The following is a 19,861-nucleotide window of genomic DNA, read 5'->3' on the forward strand; positions in this document are numbered from 1 at the left end:
CACAGTAGCCGGTCCTTGGGATGTTCTTTACGGGGAAAGTTTGTTGAGGGCCCGAGGTGACTCGGGACTCCACAGCCTGCCCAGATCCTGGGACCAGGGAGTGAGGTGAGACTGCGTGGATGTGTCCTGTGTCCCCTGGGGGTCTGGATCAAAGCCACCCGCTGGTATAAACACTAATCTGCAGATGTTTGCTCTCTCTCATGCCCTCAGGGGTTTCCTGGAGACTTTGGGGAAAGAGGCCCTCCGGGACTGGATGGAAACCCTGTAAGTATTTCATGTCTTTGGGTACAGGAAAGAGATTTGGAGCAAACACACAGCAGGTTTTAGGAACCTAAGCTTTTAGGTCAGCCAGCCGGGCCACCCATGAGCTGGGTGCTCCTGGACAAACTGCATGATTTCTCTGGACCCCAGGGTCCTGTCTGCTATGGATGCCCTGTGTACCCCCTGCCACCAGGAGAGCCTTCCAGCCCACTGAGCCCCGGGTCCCAAAGCCCTGGGCTATGTCCCATCCTCAAGGACTCAGGAAGGTTCATGGGTCACTCCCCACTGGGGAAGCCAGAGCTGCTGCCATCTTACAAAGCACCAGCAATGTTTATGGGATGGGGCCTGGGGAAGCAGATGGTTTGCAGGCCCTGTATGGAGGGAAGAGCCGAGTTCTAAAGAAATCTCCAGCATAGGCATGTTTATAGCGTTTGTAAATAATCGAGGCCCACGAAGGAACCAGGTCAGCCTGCCCTGGGGAGCTGAGCCCGCCTCTCCCTTTCCGTCCCAGGCTCCAGCTCCTGCGGGGGGAAGATTGTTCTCTGCCTGGGGGTGCAGACCATGTCCAGAGCTCTTTGGAACACCTGCCATGTTCCCCCAATTCTCTTGGGGTTGCCAGCCTGCACAGCTGTGCCGGTGGCGGAGATGGCTGCTAGATCCATAATCAGCACCTGATTATGTGCTCGTGTCAATTCCACAAATGCTCCCTGAGCCTCATCCAGCTGGGGCTGACCTCTGGGCTCCCTGCGGGGCTGAAGCCCTGGCCTCGGAGCCAGATGGACCTGGGTTTGAATCCTGCTGCACCGCTTGCCAGGCGTGGAAGCTTGGACAAATCAGTTCACCCATCTGGATCTCGGTTTCCTTATCTGTAAATCACGGGGATCCGATGCCGGCCTCAGAGGGCTGTTGCAAGAATGAAATGAGAGAGGGCAGGGAGGTGTTGGGCCTATGAAAAGCGTTCACTGGATGGAGGGGTTGTAAATAGTAGGTAATAATGGGGCACGTCTCCTGCCCTGGAGGAGCTCATGGCCATCTCCCTAGTCCATTGCACGAGGTGAAGTTGAGATGGGTGGGATCAAAGAGGTCCCAGGTGCTAAGGAGGAGGGAGAGAGAAGCAGGGAAGACTCCTGGAGAAGATGGCATTGGAATTGGGATGAGGAAAGAGGTGGGAGGACGCTCCAGCTGGAGGATAGAGCACTGGCAAAGGCACCGAGGTGAGAAACCAGAGTCTTTCCTTCAGTGTATCAGTTACTGGATTAACCACTATAACATGTGACGTCATCCTGGAAGTGCCCTTGAGGAGGGGCAGGGATGTCTTTGTACTCATGGCCCAGAGGAGCAGAAAGAGGACCTGATGAGTGGTCCCGGCCCTGCCACACGGTTGAGTGACCTTGAACAGGTCCCTTCCCTTTCCTGAGCCTCAGGTCCTTCATTTTAAAGCCAAGGCTGCTTCTCCTCCTCCTCTTCTCCGTGGCTGTAGTAATGACCTCCCGTCTGGGATTGCACAGATGAAGGAAGGCAAACCCCCTGGAGGATGTTGGTTATTGCTAATCACCATTTCTAGAGACACCTTTGCATTTTGAACTTGCTCCAGACCCCTCTACCTGTCTTTACTGGTGCAAGCAATTGAAGGTCCATTTTTAGAGATTTGAGAAACAGAAACTTGCACACGGCCACATCTCCTGACTCCCAGGCAAGAGCTCTCCAACCTCTCAGAGGCCCTGGGAGGTGGGAACCGGAGAGCCTCCTTCTGGTGGGGGGTTGGGGTGGGGGGGTTTTCTGAGGGCCCCCAGCACCTCCTGGCTGAGAGAAAGAGGGAAGCCAGCCTGGTGGCTCTCAGCTTGGTGCCCTCACCACTGTGTTATTTCCTTGAACTTGACCTTGGGAAATTGCTTAACCTTTGGAGCCTCAGTTTTGCCGTCTGTAAAGTGAGAGCGAAATGAGATCTGGGTCAGGCATCCTGCACATCTTTATTGCCATGATCAGGATTCTGCCCATTCTCACACCTACAATTGGAAGGTACTGGATTTGTAAATGCAACCTCCCCGTTTTACAGATGTGGAAAGCTGATGGCAGAGGGGGGAGGGTCTCGTTCAAACTCCAGGCCAGGCTCAGGAGAGTCAGGAAAAAGGAATGATCAGCTCCAAAGGATTCCACCAGGTGCCCACATGGAGGATGGTGTGGAGGGCATGGCCTGGAGAGAGACAGAGCAAGTAACCACCTTCATCTCTCTTTCTTTGCAGGGAGAACTGGGCTTACCAGGGCCCCTAGGAGTCCCTGGCCTCCTTGTAAGTACACAGATGCCTGGGGAGGGGGAGTGCCAGGATGCAGGGTGTGGGGAACAAGCCGCAAGTCCCCTCGGAGGAGCTGGGGGAGCAGGACAGACAAGTCTAGGAAGGGGCTGAGGGAAAAAAGCCCTGCTGTGTGGCTTCAGATGGATCACCTACCTTCTCCCAGACCCTTTCTTCATGAGTTAAATGAGGATGGGTGCTTGGAGCATGGGACTGCCATGTACTTTCACACCTGCTGCCTGTCCATCGCTCTGCAGCAAGGTCTAGGCAGGTGGTAGTGTGCCCATTTGACAGGTGAGGTGCTTCAGGTCCAGACAAAGGAAGTGACTGGCAGAGGAGGTGAGGCTCTGGGCCATGTTGGACAGTCTTCTCCATCCTTTTCAGAACACTGACTTTGGAGCCAGACCACCTGAGTTCAAGTCACAGTTCTGCCACATCCTGGCTGTGTGATCTGGACCAATTCACTTACCCTCTCTGAGCCTTAGTTCCTCATCTGTAAAATGGGTATGGTGGTAGAATCCTCTTGGGGTGCCTGTGAGGATTAAATGAGGCATTGCTTGTACTGTCTTCGGCACAAGGTCTAGCACTCAGTAAATATTCATTTATTATAATATTGTTATTTTAAAATATTCTTTATTGTTACTGTCTCCTGGTGTGCCCGGGACCGAGAGGGGCCTGTACACGGGGAGGTCAGAGGCAATCTGACCTCTAACTCCATCCAGGTTGGGGTAGCCTTGTGGAGTGGTGCTATTAGCCAAAACCATGGCTCCCCGCTGGGCCTTCAGAGGCTTAGTCTTGACCTTGGGCCCGGCCCCAAGGGCCAGTGACAGGCCCGAGCCTGGGAAATGAGTCTAGGAGCTTCCCTGAGCGTCTGATGCCCCCTCTCCTCTGTTCTTGGGGTCATACCTCATGGGGTGTGAGTCTGAGGGGCTTACACAAGTAGACTGTTCCCTAGTTTCACAAATGGGCTGCCAGCTTTGGCTACTCCAGCAACTGTGCCAAGAGATTCTATCGAGAAGGAGGCTGGAGAAGGCCCTGGAGAGTTGGGGGGCCCCATTTTTCAGGGGAGACCAGTCCTGGGAAGAGGGCCCAGAGGCTCCCATGGGCAATGTGCTCCTGCTCAGGTGGGTGGGGGCAGAACCAGGGCAGGGTCGGGGTGGAGGTCAGATCAACCTGGGTCTGAATCCTGGCCTCGCCTCCTCTGGGCTCTGTGGTCTGCAGTTACGGCCTCACTTCCCTGAGCCTCAGGGATCCACTCTTTAAGACGGGATCTTTGCTCCTGCTCTTGTTAGGACCACAGACACACCCGGTCCAGTCCAGCCAAGTGGTTAAGAAGGTAGTCCCTAGACCCAGATCACCTGGGCTCAAATCCTAGCTCCATCACTCATTTAATTGCAATTCTGAGCACATTTTTTAAACCCCCCGCCCCCGTGCCTCAATTTCTTCATCTTTAAAATGGGAATAATATTAGTACCTAACTTGGGAGAATGTTGTGAGGATTTAAGGAAACTAGTACATATATAGTGCCTAGTACATAGTAAGCACTCAAGAAGCACTAGTTATAATAATAATAATAATAATAATTTTAATAATAATCATAATATGAATGATTTTACTCTTACTTGTTAATAATAAAGTACTGTTAATACATAGTGATTCAGTAGTAGTAGTAGTAGTAGTAGTAGTAGTAGTAGTAGTAGTAGTAGTAGTAGTAGTGTTTTACACACACACAGAAGATATTTTTTGCCTGGTAGCAGCCATATGGAGTGCTGCATTGAGAAAGATTTCAAAGTCACATTGGAAATTAGTGGGAGAGGGTGCTGCAAATTGGTGATGTCTGCCTTGGCTTGGGATGAGGAAGTGTCAACACATGAGTCATACATTTGTCATCCCTGATGTCCTTTGCTGAGCACCTTCTTTGGCACAAGGCACTGACCTGAATGCTTTGGAAAAAGAAATATCTGCGATGAGTGTTAGAGAACCTGACGTTATGAGGATCTCAGAAGTCTACTGGTCCAAACTTCTCTAAGCACAGCAGGACTCCCTTCTGGAGAATTTTGGTCATACGGTCATTAAACTCCAACTTGAACACCCTGGTGTTGGAAGCTCCCTCCTGTGGAAGCCCATCCACGTTCACAGAGCTCTCATTGTGCAGGGTTTTCCTGTGTTTTGAGCCCAGCTCATCTCCCTGCCCCTGGGAGAGGCTGTTCAAGACCTAAAGATGGTTGTTGTCTGTTCTTCCCAAGGCTCCTTCTTCAGGCTATATGATCCCCATCCCCAAAGCTTTTCTGAAGGGATGTTTACATATCTTGGCTGTCATCCTTGGCACATGTGCCTATTTGTCATTGTTGGCGCCCACTAGGTTGGATCCTGAGAGGGGTAAGAATATTGCTTGGCCAAATGCACGCAGATTCTGGAGACTATGCCATCATAGCCCTTGGCTTTCCTGACTCTTTACAAAGCTCTTTCCCACCGATGCTCCCCTTTGCTCTCCACAGTTAGGGCTGCCAGATAAAATATAAGACGCCCAGTGAAATTTGAATTTCAGATACAGTATTTAGAACACATTTATACTAAAATATCATTCATTTGTTTGATTGTTTATCTGACACTCAGATTTTAACTGGGCATCCTGTATTTTTATTCACTCAATCTGGCAACCCTGTGCTCAGTATCTCTTAGGAGAATCCCATTGGGCAGATGGGCAGATTGAGGCCCTAGGTCAAGGTCACACACAAGGCAGGAGAAGATGGAGGCATGATCAGAGGCCATGTCCCCCAACTCCTAGTTCAGGGCACATCTCTTCCTGCCCCCCTTCTGAGGGGCCTGAGCTAGGGGTGAGCCCTGGGTGTCCCTGCATTTCTCAGGCCCTGCACCCCCTCATGATCCCCTTTCCAAAGAGCTGCTCTCCACCCCCCACACCCCCAGCCCGCCCTTGCCTTATGTTTTTCTCTGGCCACTTTCAGTCTCGCTTCCTCTGTTTTTAAATCCCCTGTGGGTGCCAAGGTGACATTCCTTTTTCCTTGTGCCTGGGGGTGCCACAGGGCTAGACCTGCACCCACCAAATCACCACCACTCTCCTCCAAGCCAGTGCCCTCTCCCACCCAAGGCACCCACTCCTGACCTGGATTTTTGGGGACAGCAGCTTCTGTGCTTGGGGAAAAAATTGCTTCCCCAAAGAGTTGGAGAGGAAAGGAATTTTCTAACCAGGAGCTAAAGGGAAGAGGGATCGTGAGTCACATACGGTTTTCCAGAGGATGTGGGTTTTTAGCTGAGCAAATGGGAATTCCACGTACCGATAATCATTTTAGTGGGGATTCAGATTTGCACAATGCCTTCTGTCTAGTCAGCTGAAGCAATTTGCATGCAGACTGAAGTCGAAACTTCCCCTGTCCCCTGGGTCCTTGCAGGCGGGAGGAAGGGTGAGGGAGGACAGACTAACATGCATGGAGCTTCTGTCTGCTCTGTGTGTGCTTGACACGCATTAGGCTGGGAGCCTCGAGTTGCTTGAGGTGGGTGGCAGCAGCCTGGTCACCCTGATGAGGAGGCGGAGTAGACCCTGAGGTCACCAGCTAGGGACTTGCAACCCAGGCCTGTGTGACCCCAATCTCATAAGCCGCTGGTGGCCCTCTGCAGAGACAGCCTTGAAACAGCCCCCTTTGAGTAATTGAAACCCTTTGGCTGGGCTTCAAGCAAAGTGTGCCTGTTTCCAGAATCTGCTCAACAAAGAAAATTTCTGTCTCTTTTATTCCGAGTGACACAAAGGGAATTTTGGCTTCTCCATTTAATGAGACCCAAAGAATATGTGATCTGACCAAATGCCAGCATGTGGGATATAGTGGACAAGTCTACCATACTCTGTTACTAAATGATCATCTGGCTCTGTTTCTTTGTCTAGAAATCAAGGTCAGGAACCCCACTAGCTGGCATTTACCAAACCCTCGTGTGCTGGGTCCTGTGCTAGGTACTTAATTATCATAGCAGGCCTCTGAGTGGGAAGTGGGGTTACAATCGTACAGTCAAGGAAACCGAGGCTCAGAGAGGCTGAAGCACCTGCCCGAGGTCACCCAGCTGTTGCTGGAGCTCGGCCTGTGTTTACAGCTCGTGCACTTCACCGCTGCACCTAGTTCCACACAACTTCTGTGCTGAATGGAGAGAGGATGTGAGAGTGTGGACTGGGCAGTGCCAGCGGCTGTTCTGTGTGAGAGATGGTGCTTATTAAGACCACACAGGAGCCGGGACTGGCCACAGCTCCCAGGTCCTGTCCCCAGGCTGCTGACCCCCTATCGGAGTTTCTGGAAAGAGGCCTTGTTGCCTTAAAAGGCAGTTCCAGGGAACACTGTGGCCAGATTTTAACCTAGAGGGTTTGTAAATGAGAGTAGTGTGCAGGCTTCTTTTTCACCCACTGATTTAGCCACTTTTACTGAGGGCTTCCTCTGGGGCATGGGACAGGCAGTGACCACACAGGCACCCACGTCAATGGTCATGGGTATGGAACAGGCCATGAGCGAAAGCCACGTCAGGCTCAGACATGATGGCAGGGGCCTGACCTGGCCTGTGGGGTCAGGGAAGCGATGCTGGTGGTGAGGGCAGAGGACAGTGTGAGCGGAGCACAGAGGGCGGAGCACTCAGTATAGGAAGCAGTGGCCAAGGATGGCCCGGCTGTAGAGGAACAGCAGAGCAGGAAGGTAAGGCATGTGCGAGGGAGGGAGGGAGCTCTGCCAGCACCCGTGAGGGTGGGTGATGGGAGCCCCCTAGGTTTTCTTTCAGGGGTCCTGGGCAAACGCCAGCCTGGATGCCTGCTGGCACATGGGACGCCAGAGTGGGACTCTTGCCTGTTTTAGAATCTCAAGCCTGTCCTCACACCCTGTCACTTATGAGTGAGCGCAATGAGGAAAGGAATCCTGGGGTCCTTTATTGGAGTAAACAGAGTCAATCCCAGGCTTGTGAGCATGGTCTGTAGGGCCAAGATGGACAGACATACCTGTTCTGTCCCTGCCTATGTCCCCTGCTTGTTGTGTAGTCTTGGGTTAGTTGCTTCACCTCACTCTGAGCCTCGGTTTTCTCATCTGTGAAATGGAATGGCACTAATGATGGTGCTGAGCTCATGGGGTTGCTGTGAGCAGTTGGTGAGCGTCTGAACAGAGCTGATGAGACTGGGAAGTATCTGGGGTGGTGCCTGGCACACAGTAGGAGCTCCTTCAGTGGTCACAGATGTGGTTGGTTGGTTGTGTTCTTGGTGGGAGTCAACGAGATGAAGGGCAAAGTGTGTGGAGCAGGATCTGGGAGTTTAGGCAAACATGGAAACAGGTTCCAGATTACGGGCATTACTCACTGTTCTTTCTCGTGGGACGTGATATTGCGTGTCACTTGGCCAAGCTGCCCACGACAGTATCGAGCGCGGAGCAGACTGGTATCTGCAGGCTGAACTGGGGGGAATGTGGCCTGAGGTTTTCTCTGTTCTCCCCCAAATGCTTTTATAGTCCAATGTGGGGATCCTGCCCACATGAAGAAGAGCTGCCCTGAGCAAGCAGCCACCTTCTCCCCGTGTGCCCTGCAGCCAGAGCCCCTTTTCCACGGGTTCTTGGGTGGGCTACCACGCTGGCCCTCGCCTCCACCACACACAGACCCCCATGGAGGGGCTCGCAGGGGTGACACGCACACGCCGGGCTGTGTGGTACCTACATGGGCGTCAGTCGGGCCTGTACTGGATTCACCCTCCACACAACAAGCCGCCGTCAGGTCTGGAGCGGGGAAGAGGGAGCCTGTGCTCCCGGAGCTGCTGGCTGGTCCTCTCTGCTCGGGGCCCCGGCCCCCACTGGAGCCAACTGCGCTAGCAGGGCCTAGACTGTTTATTTGTGCACCACGGGGAACGCTGGGTGGCCACCCCTTGCTCCCTTCCTCCAGGAAGAGAGAGGGAGGGGGGAGCCGCAGCCAAAGCCTCCTGCTGAAATGCTCTTCTCTGAGGGGCTGGCTTGCCTTCACTCCAGCCTCTCCCTGGCCAGCGATCCTGGCTTCTCCTCTCCAAAGATTACTTCAGAATTGCTTAGAAGCTCTGGGGACAGACTGCCTGGTGTGAATCCCAGCTCTGCCCAGCTCTGTGATTTGCTCAAGCCCTCACCTCTCAGAGCCTCAGTTTCCTCATCTGTAAAATGGGGAGAGTAGCAGACGGACCATGAAGGGCTGTCATGAGGAGTAACGGAGTTGAGGCATGTGAAGTGAGTAACACGGTGCTTACCAGCCAGTGTCGTTTGTATCACTAAGATCACCTGTTAAACTGAGAGCTTGCTTTCTTAATAGGATTACTTGATGGGAACTGAAAGCAGAGTTCCTTGGCAAAGGCTCAGTGAGGTTTGGTTTGACCCAATCAGGTGGGTTCAGGGGGGCGGGGGGGTGAGAATCTGCATTGCCTCAGCCAGGCCTTGCCGTTGCCGGCTGTGCGCTCCGCGTGTTTCCCTCTGTCTCTCTCCTGGGGGCATTCCACTGCACGGGCTCCTCGGGCCTGTCCGCCCGTCCGTCCGCAGGAATGTGACATTTCATTCTCTGCCGGCCTCCCTCTGAGCTGTCTCCAGGCAGCTCCCACAGGAACCCGTTCTTGAACCTGGCCACCTGGAGCAGCCTTTGTTCCTCAATGCTTCAGAGCATTGGTCAGGGGCCTCTGTGGAGCCTGATTCAGGGATGTGGGAAACTGAGGCCCAGAGAGGTGAAGCACATTGACCGGGCTCACACAGCAGCCAGACACTCAGATCAGTCACAGAGGATGGACAAGGGAGAGAAGAGGTTATTTCAGGGGCTCCCTTTCTCTGGGGGAGGGCTTAATGTGATGGCTGTGGCTGAGGGCAGTGGTGATGGGGGAGGGCAGGAAGTGAGGAGGAGACTTCAGGGAAAGAGGGTGGGCTTGTTTAGAGAAAATCCATTCACCCCTTCCCTTTAGACCAGGGTTTCTCACCTCAACGCTATTGACATTTGAGCCAGCTAATTCTTTGCTATGGGGCCTCCACCCACGAGATGCCAGTGGCACCTCTTCAGTTGTAACCACCAAAAATGCCTCCAGGCAGTGCCAAGTACTTTATACATGTAAGTCAATTACTTCTCCAAATAACTCTAGGAAGCTCAGAGTATTAGTCCCTGTTTTAGATGAGGGAACTGAGGCACGGAGAGGTTAACCCCCGAAATCGCACAGTGAGTGAGCAGCAGAGGAGAGGTGGGACGGGTGGTCCGGCCTCAACATACACTCACTGCCTCCCGGCCTTTCCCCAGCCCTCAGTGAAGGGCCCCCCGTGAAGGGAACGTGACTCTCCAGGGTCTAGGAACTCCTCTGCTCCCGCCTTGGACAGTCTGATCTGATCTGACGCTGGGTCTCCAGCCTGTGGTCCAGGACCTACCCGCTGATCTTAGTGTCCTACAGGGTCCATCTGCACCTCGGGTGTCTGTGATTGATGGCCCCACTCCTTCCTTGCTGCTGTCCCAAAGAGGTGGCCCCGCTTCTGGAAGCAGAAAGTTCCTGCCCCTCACTAAGCTAGAGGAGTCGAAGCCTCTGTGTGTGCTTATTTAACCCTCACAACAGCTTTCAGGGTGAGGGATCATTGTCCCCATTTTATAGATCAGGAGATCGAGGTCCACAGAAGCCCAGTGAAATGCCCTGAGTCCCTTAACTAGTATGGGATGTAAAGAATCTAATATGAGATGGAAAGGAGTGGTGAAAGGGGCAGCAATCAAGAAATGAACTTGGGAGACGTCCTCTGTGAAATTTACTCTGGTACTTCAGTGGAGGTGAATGTGCCTAATTACAAGATCAACCCAGAGGGGTTGCGTCCTCAAAATCCTTCCCAGGCCAGCCTCCTGTGAGCCACCTCTCATGGCGTCCTCTTCTCATTCTCTTCCCAGGGCGACATGGGAGCATTGGGTCCAATTGGCTACCCAGGACCCAAGGGCATGAAGGTAAACAAGAGCTGTCCCTTAATTCGAGTCTCATCACAGCTAGGCACCCCCTGACTCATTTCAGCCCGGAAGGAAGGCTACCCTGATACGGTGTTGGGGGGCACTCAGAGGGGGGCTGGGGTGGAATGTGGCAGATCAGGGGCTCAGTGCTTCTCACTCCTGAGAGCTGGTCATCGTCTGCATGTCATTTATGCCAGACATCTTCATTGGACAGCAGTCCTCCAGCTGAGCATGAGTCAGACTTGGTTCTGGACTTCAGGGCACTGAAAGTCCAGTGGGGGACATCACCAGGAGCACAGAAACTCTATATAATGGCAAGCCAGTGAGTTCAGGACATCCCTGAGTGGGATGGGCATGCAGGAGAAAGGTGGGCTAAAATTGCCCGGACCACGTTCCAGGGATGATTCCATTTGGCCAACAAGCGTGTGACACGGCTCATGAAGCCCATCTCTCCCCATCGGCACCCTTCTCCCCTGGATGTGTCCAGAGCACTGCGATTCACAAGTCAACTGCCCCTTCTCATGGTCCTTCAATCCACACCACTGCCCTTTGGGCTGGGGCCTCCAGCACAGGGTCTTGCAGCAAGCCAGTGGGTTTACGCCAGGGCTCTTGACTTGTGGGGTTTTGAACCTCCCTCACAGCTGAACCCTGGCCTCTGTCTTGCAGGGACTGATGGGAAACGTGGGGGAACCCGGACTGAAAGGTGATAAGGTGATCTGAATACTCCCTTATTGCACTGTGTTTTGTCTGCATGCGAACCCCCTCAGCCTCGATGCTGCTGCTGATTTCTTGCCAGGTCCTCTCCCTTGCACTCTTACTGCCTCCCCTCTGGACCCGCTAAATCTGCGCTACCCAGCTTCTTCCTTGTGACTCTGGGTGGGACCCAGGCAGATGGTTCTGGAGGCACGCAGACCTTGGCAGACAGAGTATGGGGGGCTCTTGAGACCCGGGTCGGGGGTAGGGTAAGGCAGGTCTCCGAATTTGGGGAGCAAAGCTGAGGCCAAAGCCACAGAACACGGGGTGGGCGGGGAGGAGCGGTGCTGAGATGATGGGCCCCAGGGCAGGGCTGATGGGGGGTCCAGAGACCCCTCCCAGGCGTAGGAGGAAACAGATGCGCGTCAGCCGCCCAGACGAGAACGGGGAGCCCCATCCCAGAGTCTGAAAATGCAACGGAAAAGCCAGGACAGGCCCCTGAGCTCCCACCTGCTTTCCTGCCAGCTGCCACGTGCCCTCCGCAGCCCTGCTGCTGAACTGACCCCGGGCCAAACCAGAGCTGGAGGTGGGTAGGTGGGACCCCGGGGCCCAGCGTGGGGCAGCACCTGGCCTGGGTCCTGCAGCATCTGAGCCAGGAGACATGGAGGGCAGGGAGTGGTGCCCCTGTGCTCTGCCCTGTGGCCATCTCCCTGCCCTCCCCTCTGCCTCAGGGAGTGTGGGAGAGCTTCTGGCAGCCTCCCAGGTTTCATAAACCTGAGCCGATAAGAGCTGCTCAGCTGCTCCCGGGGCCAGGCTGCCTGTGCACCTGTCTTCAGATGACTCTGCTCCTCCTAAATCGGAGGAACAGGAACAGGTACCGGCGCTGGGCCCCCTCTGAGCGCTCTGCAGGGCTTAGCCCGCGTGTCCTCCACCCCTCTGTGAGATAGGAAGCTTGCCGAGCACAGACAGCTGGCAAGCAGTGTCAGGATTTGAACCCAGGCACTGCCGACAGAGACCTCCACCACGAAGCAAGACTGAGGTCGGAAGGGCAGAGCCAGTGAGGCCCTTAGAGGTCACCTCCTCCAGTGCCTACATTTCACAGCCGGGGAAGCAGACCCAAAGAGGAGAAGAGATGCATCGAAGGAAACTCAGTGATCTGTTGGAGCCAGCCCAGACCCTGGACTCAGAAAGTTAGAGCTGCTGGGCAGAAATGGGCACCCCAGGTTGTCTCACCCACTCCCACCCCTAGGTACCTGGCCGTGCCGTGCTCAGCCCAGTCTTCTCATCTGTTTCCCCCTTTCCCATCTCCTCCAGTCATGCCCAAGCCTCCAGCTGCAGCTCCCTCTGCCTCGCCGACTCAGCTCTGCCCCCTGGCTCTGCCCTGCTGACTCTGCTAAGCCCCCCTCTTCCACGGCCCTCCCTCTGGAGATGCAGGGGCTTTCTGTTGGAGGTGGGGCTTCCCCACAGCTACCTGTTTACCCTGCGTTGTGAGTCATCAGTACTCTGGAAATGTTGAAGTCATGGAGGAGGGGAAGGAAGTGGGGGAAATAGGAGTGTAGGCAGGGAGCTTTTTATAGGCCCTTTGCAGAGCTGGCCTCCAGCTCACTGTTTCTTCAGGAACATGGCAATCAATGTGTTACATAGAACTCGGCTGGCTTGCTGACTGGTGGTGCCTGGGACATTGAGAGAGGTGAAAGCACTGGAAAAAAAAAAAAAAAATGAGGAGAAAATTATTTTCCTGCTCGTAGATCTCAGGAAAATCAAATAAGTCTTCAGCGTTGAAAAAAAAGAAAAATAAGAAAAGCAAAAGAAATCTCTTTTCTGCCCCTTTGGCTGGGGCAGGGTCTTAATATTTCGGGGGGCAGGGTTCTGATCAGCCCCTCTTCACTCCCACCCTACCCCCTGGCCCTCCCCTGGGATGATGGAGCCACCCCTTCATGTTCCATGGTCATCCTGCCCAGAATCCCAGATTGTCCATGACCCAGCCTGGCCTCAGTCCCACTTACAACCACCTGGCTCCCTCTCTCCCCATGGTGACACCTTCTGGAACCCAGGCTCCTGCTCCAGGCCCAGCTTTCTCCAAATCCATTGTCCTGATTTCTTAGGTGCCTTTGAAACTTTTTTTTTTAAACCATCTTTACTCCTCCTTTGGACATTTTTAAAAAATGTTCCTTGGTTCCTAAAATTCTGGGATATTGTACAAGATTTTCCAAACTGGAAAAACCAAAGTAAGTTAAAATTTTTTTTTATTTTAAAAAAAAATTTCTGGCTTTTGTTCTACCAAGGATGTTCTGCTGGATCATGGCCTTAGCTCACGACATGAGTTCTCTAAGATTCTCCATTCTTCCTGGGTTTTTCTCCCCATTCCTCCAACTGCTCCCGGGGCTGTGAATGTTTTCTGAGTCCTGGGGCCAATGTACCAACATGGAAAGCTGGAAATGATGAGGGCTGTGTGAGACAGTTCCAGCTCCAAGGAGAAACATCTCCCAATCTGGTTCTGCGACAGCTCATTTACCCGGATGTGGCTGAATACAGGGAGGGACTAGAAGAGGTCTCCGACAGCCAGAATCAGTGTCACCAAGCCCATGCAGTGTGTCATCTTAGAAAAGAAACACCCAGACCTAACTCGAGACCAGTTTACTCGCTGTTTACACATAGTCTTAAGTAGCCAGGTGCTCCGGTTTCTCATGCTATAGCTGATTAAAAGCAGCTAATTAGCAGTAGACCGAAGCAGATTGCTGGCATAGAAACTCCCACAGAAGGACAAAATGACAGCTCACAGGCTGGCGGTGAAAAATATCAAGCAACAGATGCACTCAGAACCCTCAGTGGTGCGGGGCCACTGTCCAGGCTGCACGCTCCTCTGTGTGACATCAGCTGATGATGAAGAGGTTGAAAGATCAAGGCACAGCTCCTTTGACCCTCAAGTGTCTTTTCTCCCGACAAGGCCAGGTGACATTGGGCAGTTTAGTTTCTGTTAGTGGAATGTTCAGCCACCTGAGCAACCCCAGGCAGACCTGCACATAAGCTGGCTCTGTCCCCCACAGGGCCTACCTTCCCCACCCAGGGCAGGGCAGGGCTGGGAGCTGCCCTTTTCTCTAACAAGGCTGCTGCTGGGCAGATCGACTTTAGGAACAGCCTCAGCAAAGCTGTACCCTCCCAGTGGGTCTGGATGTCGGGGAGACTTCCAGAACCCACCGTGGTCTCCATCGTAACCTTCTTTGCTGGTGTGTATTTAGGGTGAACAAGGGGTTCCGGGTGTGTCAGGAGATACCGGATTCCAAGGAGACAAGGTAATTGCAGCAGATTCGCCCCCTGCCCCCTGCCCTGCCCTTCTCTGGCTCTGGCTTCCTTCCCAGGGCCTGTCAAGGGCCAGGACCCGCCTGTAGGATGGCTTCCTTTTTCACACAATCCTGTCTTCTCCATCCTCCGTCTACCCTCTCATTGTCTCTTCCCTGGACTTTACAATGGCCTCCTGACTTATTCCCAGGCCCCAGCCTCTTCCCTCCCAGTCTGTCTTCCTCACCGCCACAAAATTGTCCTGAGGGCCCAGCTCTGCCCTGTGCTCACAGCCCATCCATGGCTCCCCACTGCCCCCAGAGCGGCGTCCTGGCTCCTCGCCCCGGCAGCCGGACCCCCAGTGCACAGGACACTCTGACACTTTCCTGCCCCTCGCCCTTCTAGCCCTGTGCTCCAGCCCCACTGACCTGCCCGCTGCACCTCAAGTTTGCACCCACTGCTGCCCAGCCGGGCACACCCTCCGACCAGCCCGTGCACGGCCCAGCCCCGCCGCAGAACCCCGCGTGGATGCCATTTTCTCTACCTGCTCAGGAAGCGGCCGTTCCCTTCTCTGCCATTCTCATTCCCTGCCCATCACCTGCGGTAGCACATTTCTCCCCTGGTTGGTGGGGATTTGTGCTTAGCCCCCTGCCAGACAGCAGGCTCCCAAGGATAGGGCCCCCGGCTGGCCCGGAGGAGCTCAGCTTAGGGTCCTGCACAGAACGGTGAACGTTTAAGACACGTCTGAGTGAGTAGCTGGCCTGACTGACTGAGGAACCCAGGCAGCCTGCCGAGGCCGGCTCCTCTTTGCCTGTGTCCGGCACCATGTGGCCACATCTGGACCTCACCCAGCCAGTCAACGAGACCCAGATGTTGGCCAGCTCTGCCTCTTCCGCTCCCCTCCCTCCTGGCTGGCCCGTCCTGACCCAGCCTCAGTGTCTCCGGGTTGCGAGCCACGCAGGCCTGGTTGCCTCTCCAGCTGGGCCCCAGGCTCCAGACTTCCCCGGGCATCAAGGGCGCTTCAGTGCTTGCTTGGAGGCCCAGGGTCCCGGGTTCCAGGATGACCTGGTGAGGACAGGAGCTGCTGTTTCACCTTTGCATCCCCGGGTCCCAGCCTATAGGGCTGCCAAGCTGGAACTTGCAAGCAGGGAAAAGGACTGGGGAGCTCATCCTCCCCCTAAAAGTGGATGTTCTCCAAGCCTCAGGCCGGCGAGGATGACCAAGCAGCCGTTCATCTGGCCATTTCCGGTCCTTACTAACCCCAGTTTGCTCTGCATCTTTTTCAGGGGAGCCAGGGATTGCCAGGGTTCCCAGGCGCACGGGGGAAGCCAGGGCCTGTGGTAAGTACCTTCTGCTCTGAGATCCCCAACCTCACACTCTCCAAATGGTCATGGAATGTGGCCAGAGATGCTTTCACATCCAGGATCTCCTTTCCTCTCGCAGCAGCTCTGGGAGGCGAATAGAGCAGAGCAGAAATGGAGATTCACCCATTTTACAGATGAGGACACTGAGGCCCAGAGGGGCAGGAGTACACCCAGCGTCATAGATAGGCATCAGTCACTGGCAGACCTCTGGTGAGAATCAGGGCTCCCAATGTCTTGTAAATAATAGTAACATTATTAATAATAGCAGTGGGTGTCATTTATTTATTGAATGTTACTGTGCATCAGATCCTTCCTGTGCTATACCTCTCTGAAGTCTGCCAACAACCCCAGGAGTTAGAGACTTATTATTGCTCCCATTTTGCAGATGGGGAAAGTGAGGTTCCGAGGTGAAGTGACTTGCCCTGGATCCTGTGGCTAGCAAGTGTAGGAGATGGGGTTTGAACCGTAGCTCCTTGCAGTTATCTAGGCAGATTTCACTCATATTCTCCTGAGTTTTCCAACCACCCCCAGCCAGGGGGCTAATACAGGGGATCCAGGGAAGGTAGACCCTCACTTAGCCCTGCCTCCGCCACAATCTCTTCTCTTCCATAGGGCAAAGTTGGAGACAAAGGATCCGTTGGGTTTCCTGGGCCCCCTGGACCCGAGGTATGTAATACCCTATTTCTCTCTGTCTGGCTGCTACTGGGACTGGGTGTTGTGCTTGGGAAACCAAGGCTCAGAGACAGGGAGAGACTTGCCTGAGGTCACACAGCAGATGAGAGATGGGGCTGAGAATAGAAATTCCTTTTCTGCCTCTGTGCCTCCCGGCTTCCCTAGAGGCTCTCAAAGGCAGTGGGGCAGAAGCTGGCCTCAGGCAGCCTCCCCAGCTTTGTAGCCACCTTTACAGTTTACAGAAACAAACATCAGGAAAACCCTCTGAGCTCCACTGCCTTGACCCTTCACGGGAGCTCCCCACGTTCTCTACCCTGAGGTTTGAGGCATCCAACCCGTCTGAGCCCTGGAACTTTTCTAACTGCCCACAGCCACCCTGGAGAAGTGCAGGGCTCACGGCTCACAGGGATGGGGAGCAGGAGACAAGTGTAAAATTCTGGTGTTTGAATGGAGAAGGAGAAATAATGGAGGATGGATAAAGCAATTAACATAACAACTCTAGTTGAGTCAGTAGAACCTGAGAGTTTCTGATACATGTGATAACGAGCACAGGTATGTTGAATGTTCATCAGCTGGCATTTATGTGCAAAGGAGCGAGGCAGCTAGTCGAGCCCCTTTTGCTCTACCCCGACCCCACCCCAAACCCCAATACGGGGACCAGCTCTGGAGAACAGGGTGGACAGTGCTAGGGCTACTGTCTGTCTCAGGGGGTCTAGGTCCTCCCTAGCCGCCACCCCACCTCTACACACCTCCCTGGCCTGGGGCCTTGCACATTCATAAGGTCTCAGAGACAGAAATCTAGTTCTGCCGGGTTCTCCAGATCCCTCCAAAGATCACTCCTGGTATCGCCCGGATGGATGAGAGAGTGTTTCCTGAAAGCTACAAGTTCTACTTTGCACTCTGTTGACTTTGGCCATGACACAGTCCTATCTTTAGACGAATGGACTTGGCCTGTCTTCCATGGACCTGGTTCCTTCCCCTGGTCACTGTGGAAAAAGACTTTTCTGAGAGTCCGGGTTTCCCAGCAGTCTGGCCAGTGCGGGTGGAAAGCCTGCTGCCTCACATTTATTAGGCACCTCCTCATGCCAGGAGGCTGCGTAGTATCTTCGGGATGAGAACTGGTTGAATGGTCACCGCAACCAGTGAGGGAGATATTGCTACCACCGTTTACAGATGAGGGAACTGAGTCACAGAGCAGGGGAGTGACCTCCTCAGGGTCACTCTGCTACTTGTAGCAAAGAAGGTCTTTATTTGCTCTTTGGCTCCCTCCTGGGTCCCTGGACAGACGGGGGTGGGGTCTTCCTCCCCCATCTTTGTGTTCTGTTTGGATTGGCGGACTCAGTATCCAGAAGATGGCTTGGCTCAGCTGAAGACAGAAGCTGACGAGCATATCAGCGCCTTCCCGGGTCTTTGCCTCTTTTCGGCGACCGACCGTGGGTGCAGCTCCAGCTCCCTAGCCCCCGTGTGAATTAACTCTTTCACTCATCAGTGGGTCCGATCTGTGTGAGTGCTAGAATTTGATCAGGATCCTGACCTTCAAGTTCTCCCTGGAGACAGGCCCACCCCAGGCAGACTTGTTTCGTTTTCCCAGGACACAGGACCCAAAACCCTTTGGAATGCAGATTTTTATTGAGTGCTTACCAGGTGCCAAATACTGAACTAAGCGCTGCGCTCACCTTATTCTCTTTAAGCCTCGGAACAGCCCTGTTAGATGATTTTATGATCGCCATTTTAGAGGTGAGGAAGCCGAGGCCCAGAGAGGCTTAGAAACCTGTCCGGGGTCACACAGTGAGTCGGGGCAGAATGGGACTTTGAGTCTTTCAATTTGAAGAAAAAGACATGGGGCTTTAGTTCCATGTGTGTTAGCTCCAAATTCAGGACCATTCTTGCCTTTGCTAATGAGAAGAGTGAGAGAATGCTTGAGCTGGAATTTAATGGGAGTTACCAAAAGCTCAAAAGAGGAAGGGGAAAAAGCCACTTACAAAGGCGAAGTGGGGGAGCATTCTGATCTCAGGGATTCATATGAGAAGGCTTTGGTTTCTGGCTGGCAGAAAACTGAGGGAGTAGTGGGTCTGCCCTGAAAGCAAATGGGGTTCTAGGCTGAATTAACAGAGGTATTACACCTAGAACAAGGAAGGGGCTGTTCGTATACTGGCCTGTGCTGGTCAGTTCACACCCAGAGAAGCATGGGTGTCCTAGTGATCACCAACATTGGAAGCTGGGCGGTTGGAGGAAGCCAGACTGAGGGGCCCCAGGCCCCTGACTAGAAGCCGTGGAAGGGACAGAGAAGGGCAGGCCTTTTCTGTTGGGGAAGGGAGGAGATTCTGCTCCGTGTCAGGAAGAAGCTTCCATTGTACAGTCATCCATCTAGTAAATCTCAGTGGGAATTTCAGCTTCCGATATGAGCTGAGATTTACTAGATCAGTCCTTTTCAAGCCTTTCAAAGTCACAAGAAACCCAGAACATAGAGGATCCCTGCAGTAAAGGATGGCACCTCTCAGAGCAGAGGACGGCTGGCTCTGAGGCCCTGGCTGCCCCAGGCTTAGGACTTGGGAAAGTCTGGATTAGACGAACTTGTATGTGCTTGTTCCTGTGCTAAGACCTTCCTGCCTTGTCTTCCTTAATTTTCTCAGCACCTCTCTGAAGTGTAGGGGCTGATTCTTTGTTTTCGAACTGTGATAACTGACTGCCCAGCGTCACATCCCCTGCAGGATGAGATGGAAACCCAGGTCGGTCCCCCTCTAAGACCCATGGTCTTAGCATTTCCCTTCAGAGTCCCCCTGGGTCACTTCTGCTCTCTGCTTCCCTTCAGGGATTTCCCGGAGACATTGGCCCCCCTGGGGACAACGGCCCAGAAGGCATGAAGGTGAGTCCCTGCCCAGGGGAGCTCCAGTTGATGAGGATGACAACTCTGGAAACCATGGGCCTGCTTCCAAGCCAGCAGGAGTCTTGCCAGCCTGTGATGGAGAAGGAGGTGCCGCCTCTGAGACCCCTTTTTGTTCCCTTCTCACCAGGGTAAGCCTGGAGCTCGAGGCCTGCCGGGACCCCGTGGGCAGCTGGGGCCAGAGGTGAGACCGTCTGGCCCTGCCCCCTGCCCATCCCTCCCAGCTCCCAGCCTGCTCTTTCCTGGGTTCTGGAGGCCTTAGATGAGGGCCAGGGCCCCTCAGTCAGGAGACACAGGGCCCAGGGCCACCTCAGGCTTGCCCTCCAGCTCACCCTTTACAGCCCTGCCCCGTGACCTTTCCAGGGTCCTTCTCTGCCCCAGCCTGACTGGCGGGTCACGCCCACCACGGCAGCCCCCTCGCCCTGGGGTTTTCTCTCTCAGAGCTGCCGCCACTGCTCCTGGTCACAGTAGCACAG

At 54.1% G+C, this 19,861-nt stretch overlaps 1 protein-coding gene across 7 annotated transcripts in view; it reads left to right on the forward strand.

Annotated features, from left to right (window-relative positions):
* COL27A1 (collagen type XXVII alpha 1 chain) overlaps window positions 1–19,861 on the forward strand; it is a 144,966-nt gene that overhangs the window by 61,052 nt on the left and 64,053 nt on the right. For all 7 annotated transcript variants that reach the window (XR_005020262.1, XR_005020261.1, XR_005020263.1 and 4 more), the window contains exons 13-21: window positions 211–264; window positions 2,505–2,549; window positions 10,440–10,493; window positions 11,160–11,204; window positions 14,426–14,479; window positions 15,752–15,805; window positions 16,442–16,495; window positions 19,314–19,367; window positions 19,516–19,569. Coding sequence is in view for 4 of the 7 variants with exons in the window: in XM_036854957.1 (XP_036710852.1) it covers window positions 211–264; window positions 2,505–2,549; window positions 10,440–10,493; window positions 11,160–11,204; window positions 14,426–14,479; window positions 15,752–15,805; window positions 16,442–16,495; window positions 19,314–19,367; window positions 19,516–19,569 (468 nt within the window). In the remaining 3 variants the exon portion in view is untranslated. The remainder of the gene's footprint in view (window positions 1–210; window positions 265–2,504; window positions 2,550–10,439; window positions 10,494–11,159; window positions 11,205–14,425; window positions 14,480–15,751; window positions 15,806–16,441; window positions 16,496–19,313; window positions 19,368–19,515; window positions 19,570–19,861) is intronic.

The sequence above is a fragment of the Balaenoptera musculus genome, chromosome 6 (assembly GCF_009873245.2).
Source record: "Balaenoptera musculus isolate JJ_BM4_2016_0621 chromosome 6, mBalMus1.pri.v3, whole genome shotgun sequence".
Taxonomy (NCBI): Eukaryota; Metazoa; Chordata; class Mammalia; order Artiodactyla; family Balaenopteridae; genus Balaenoptera; species Balaenoptera musculus.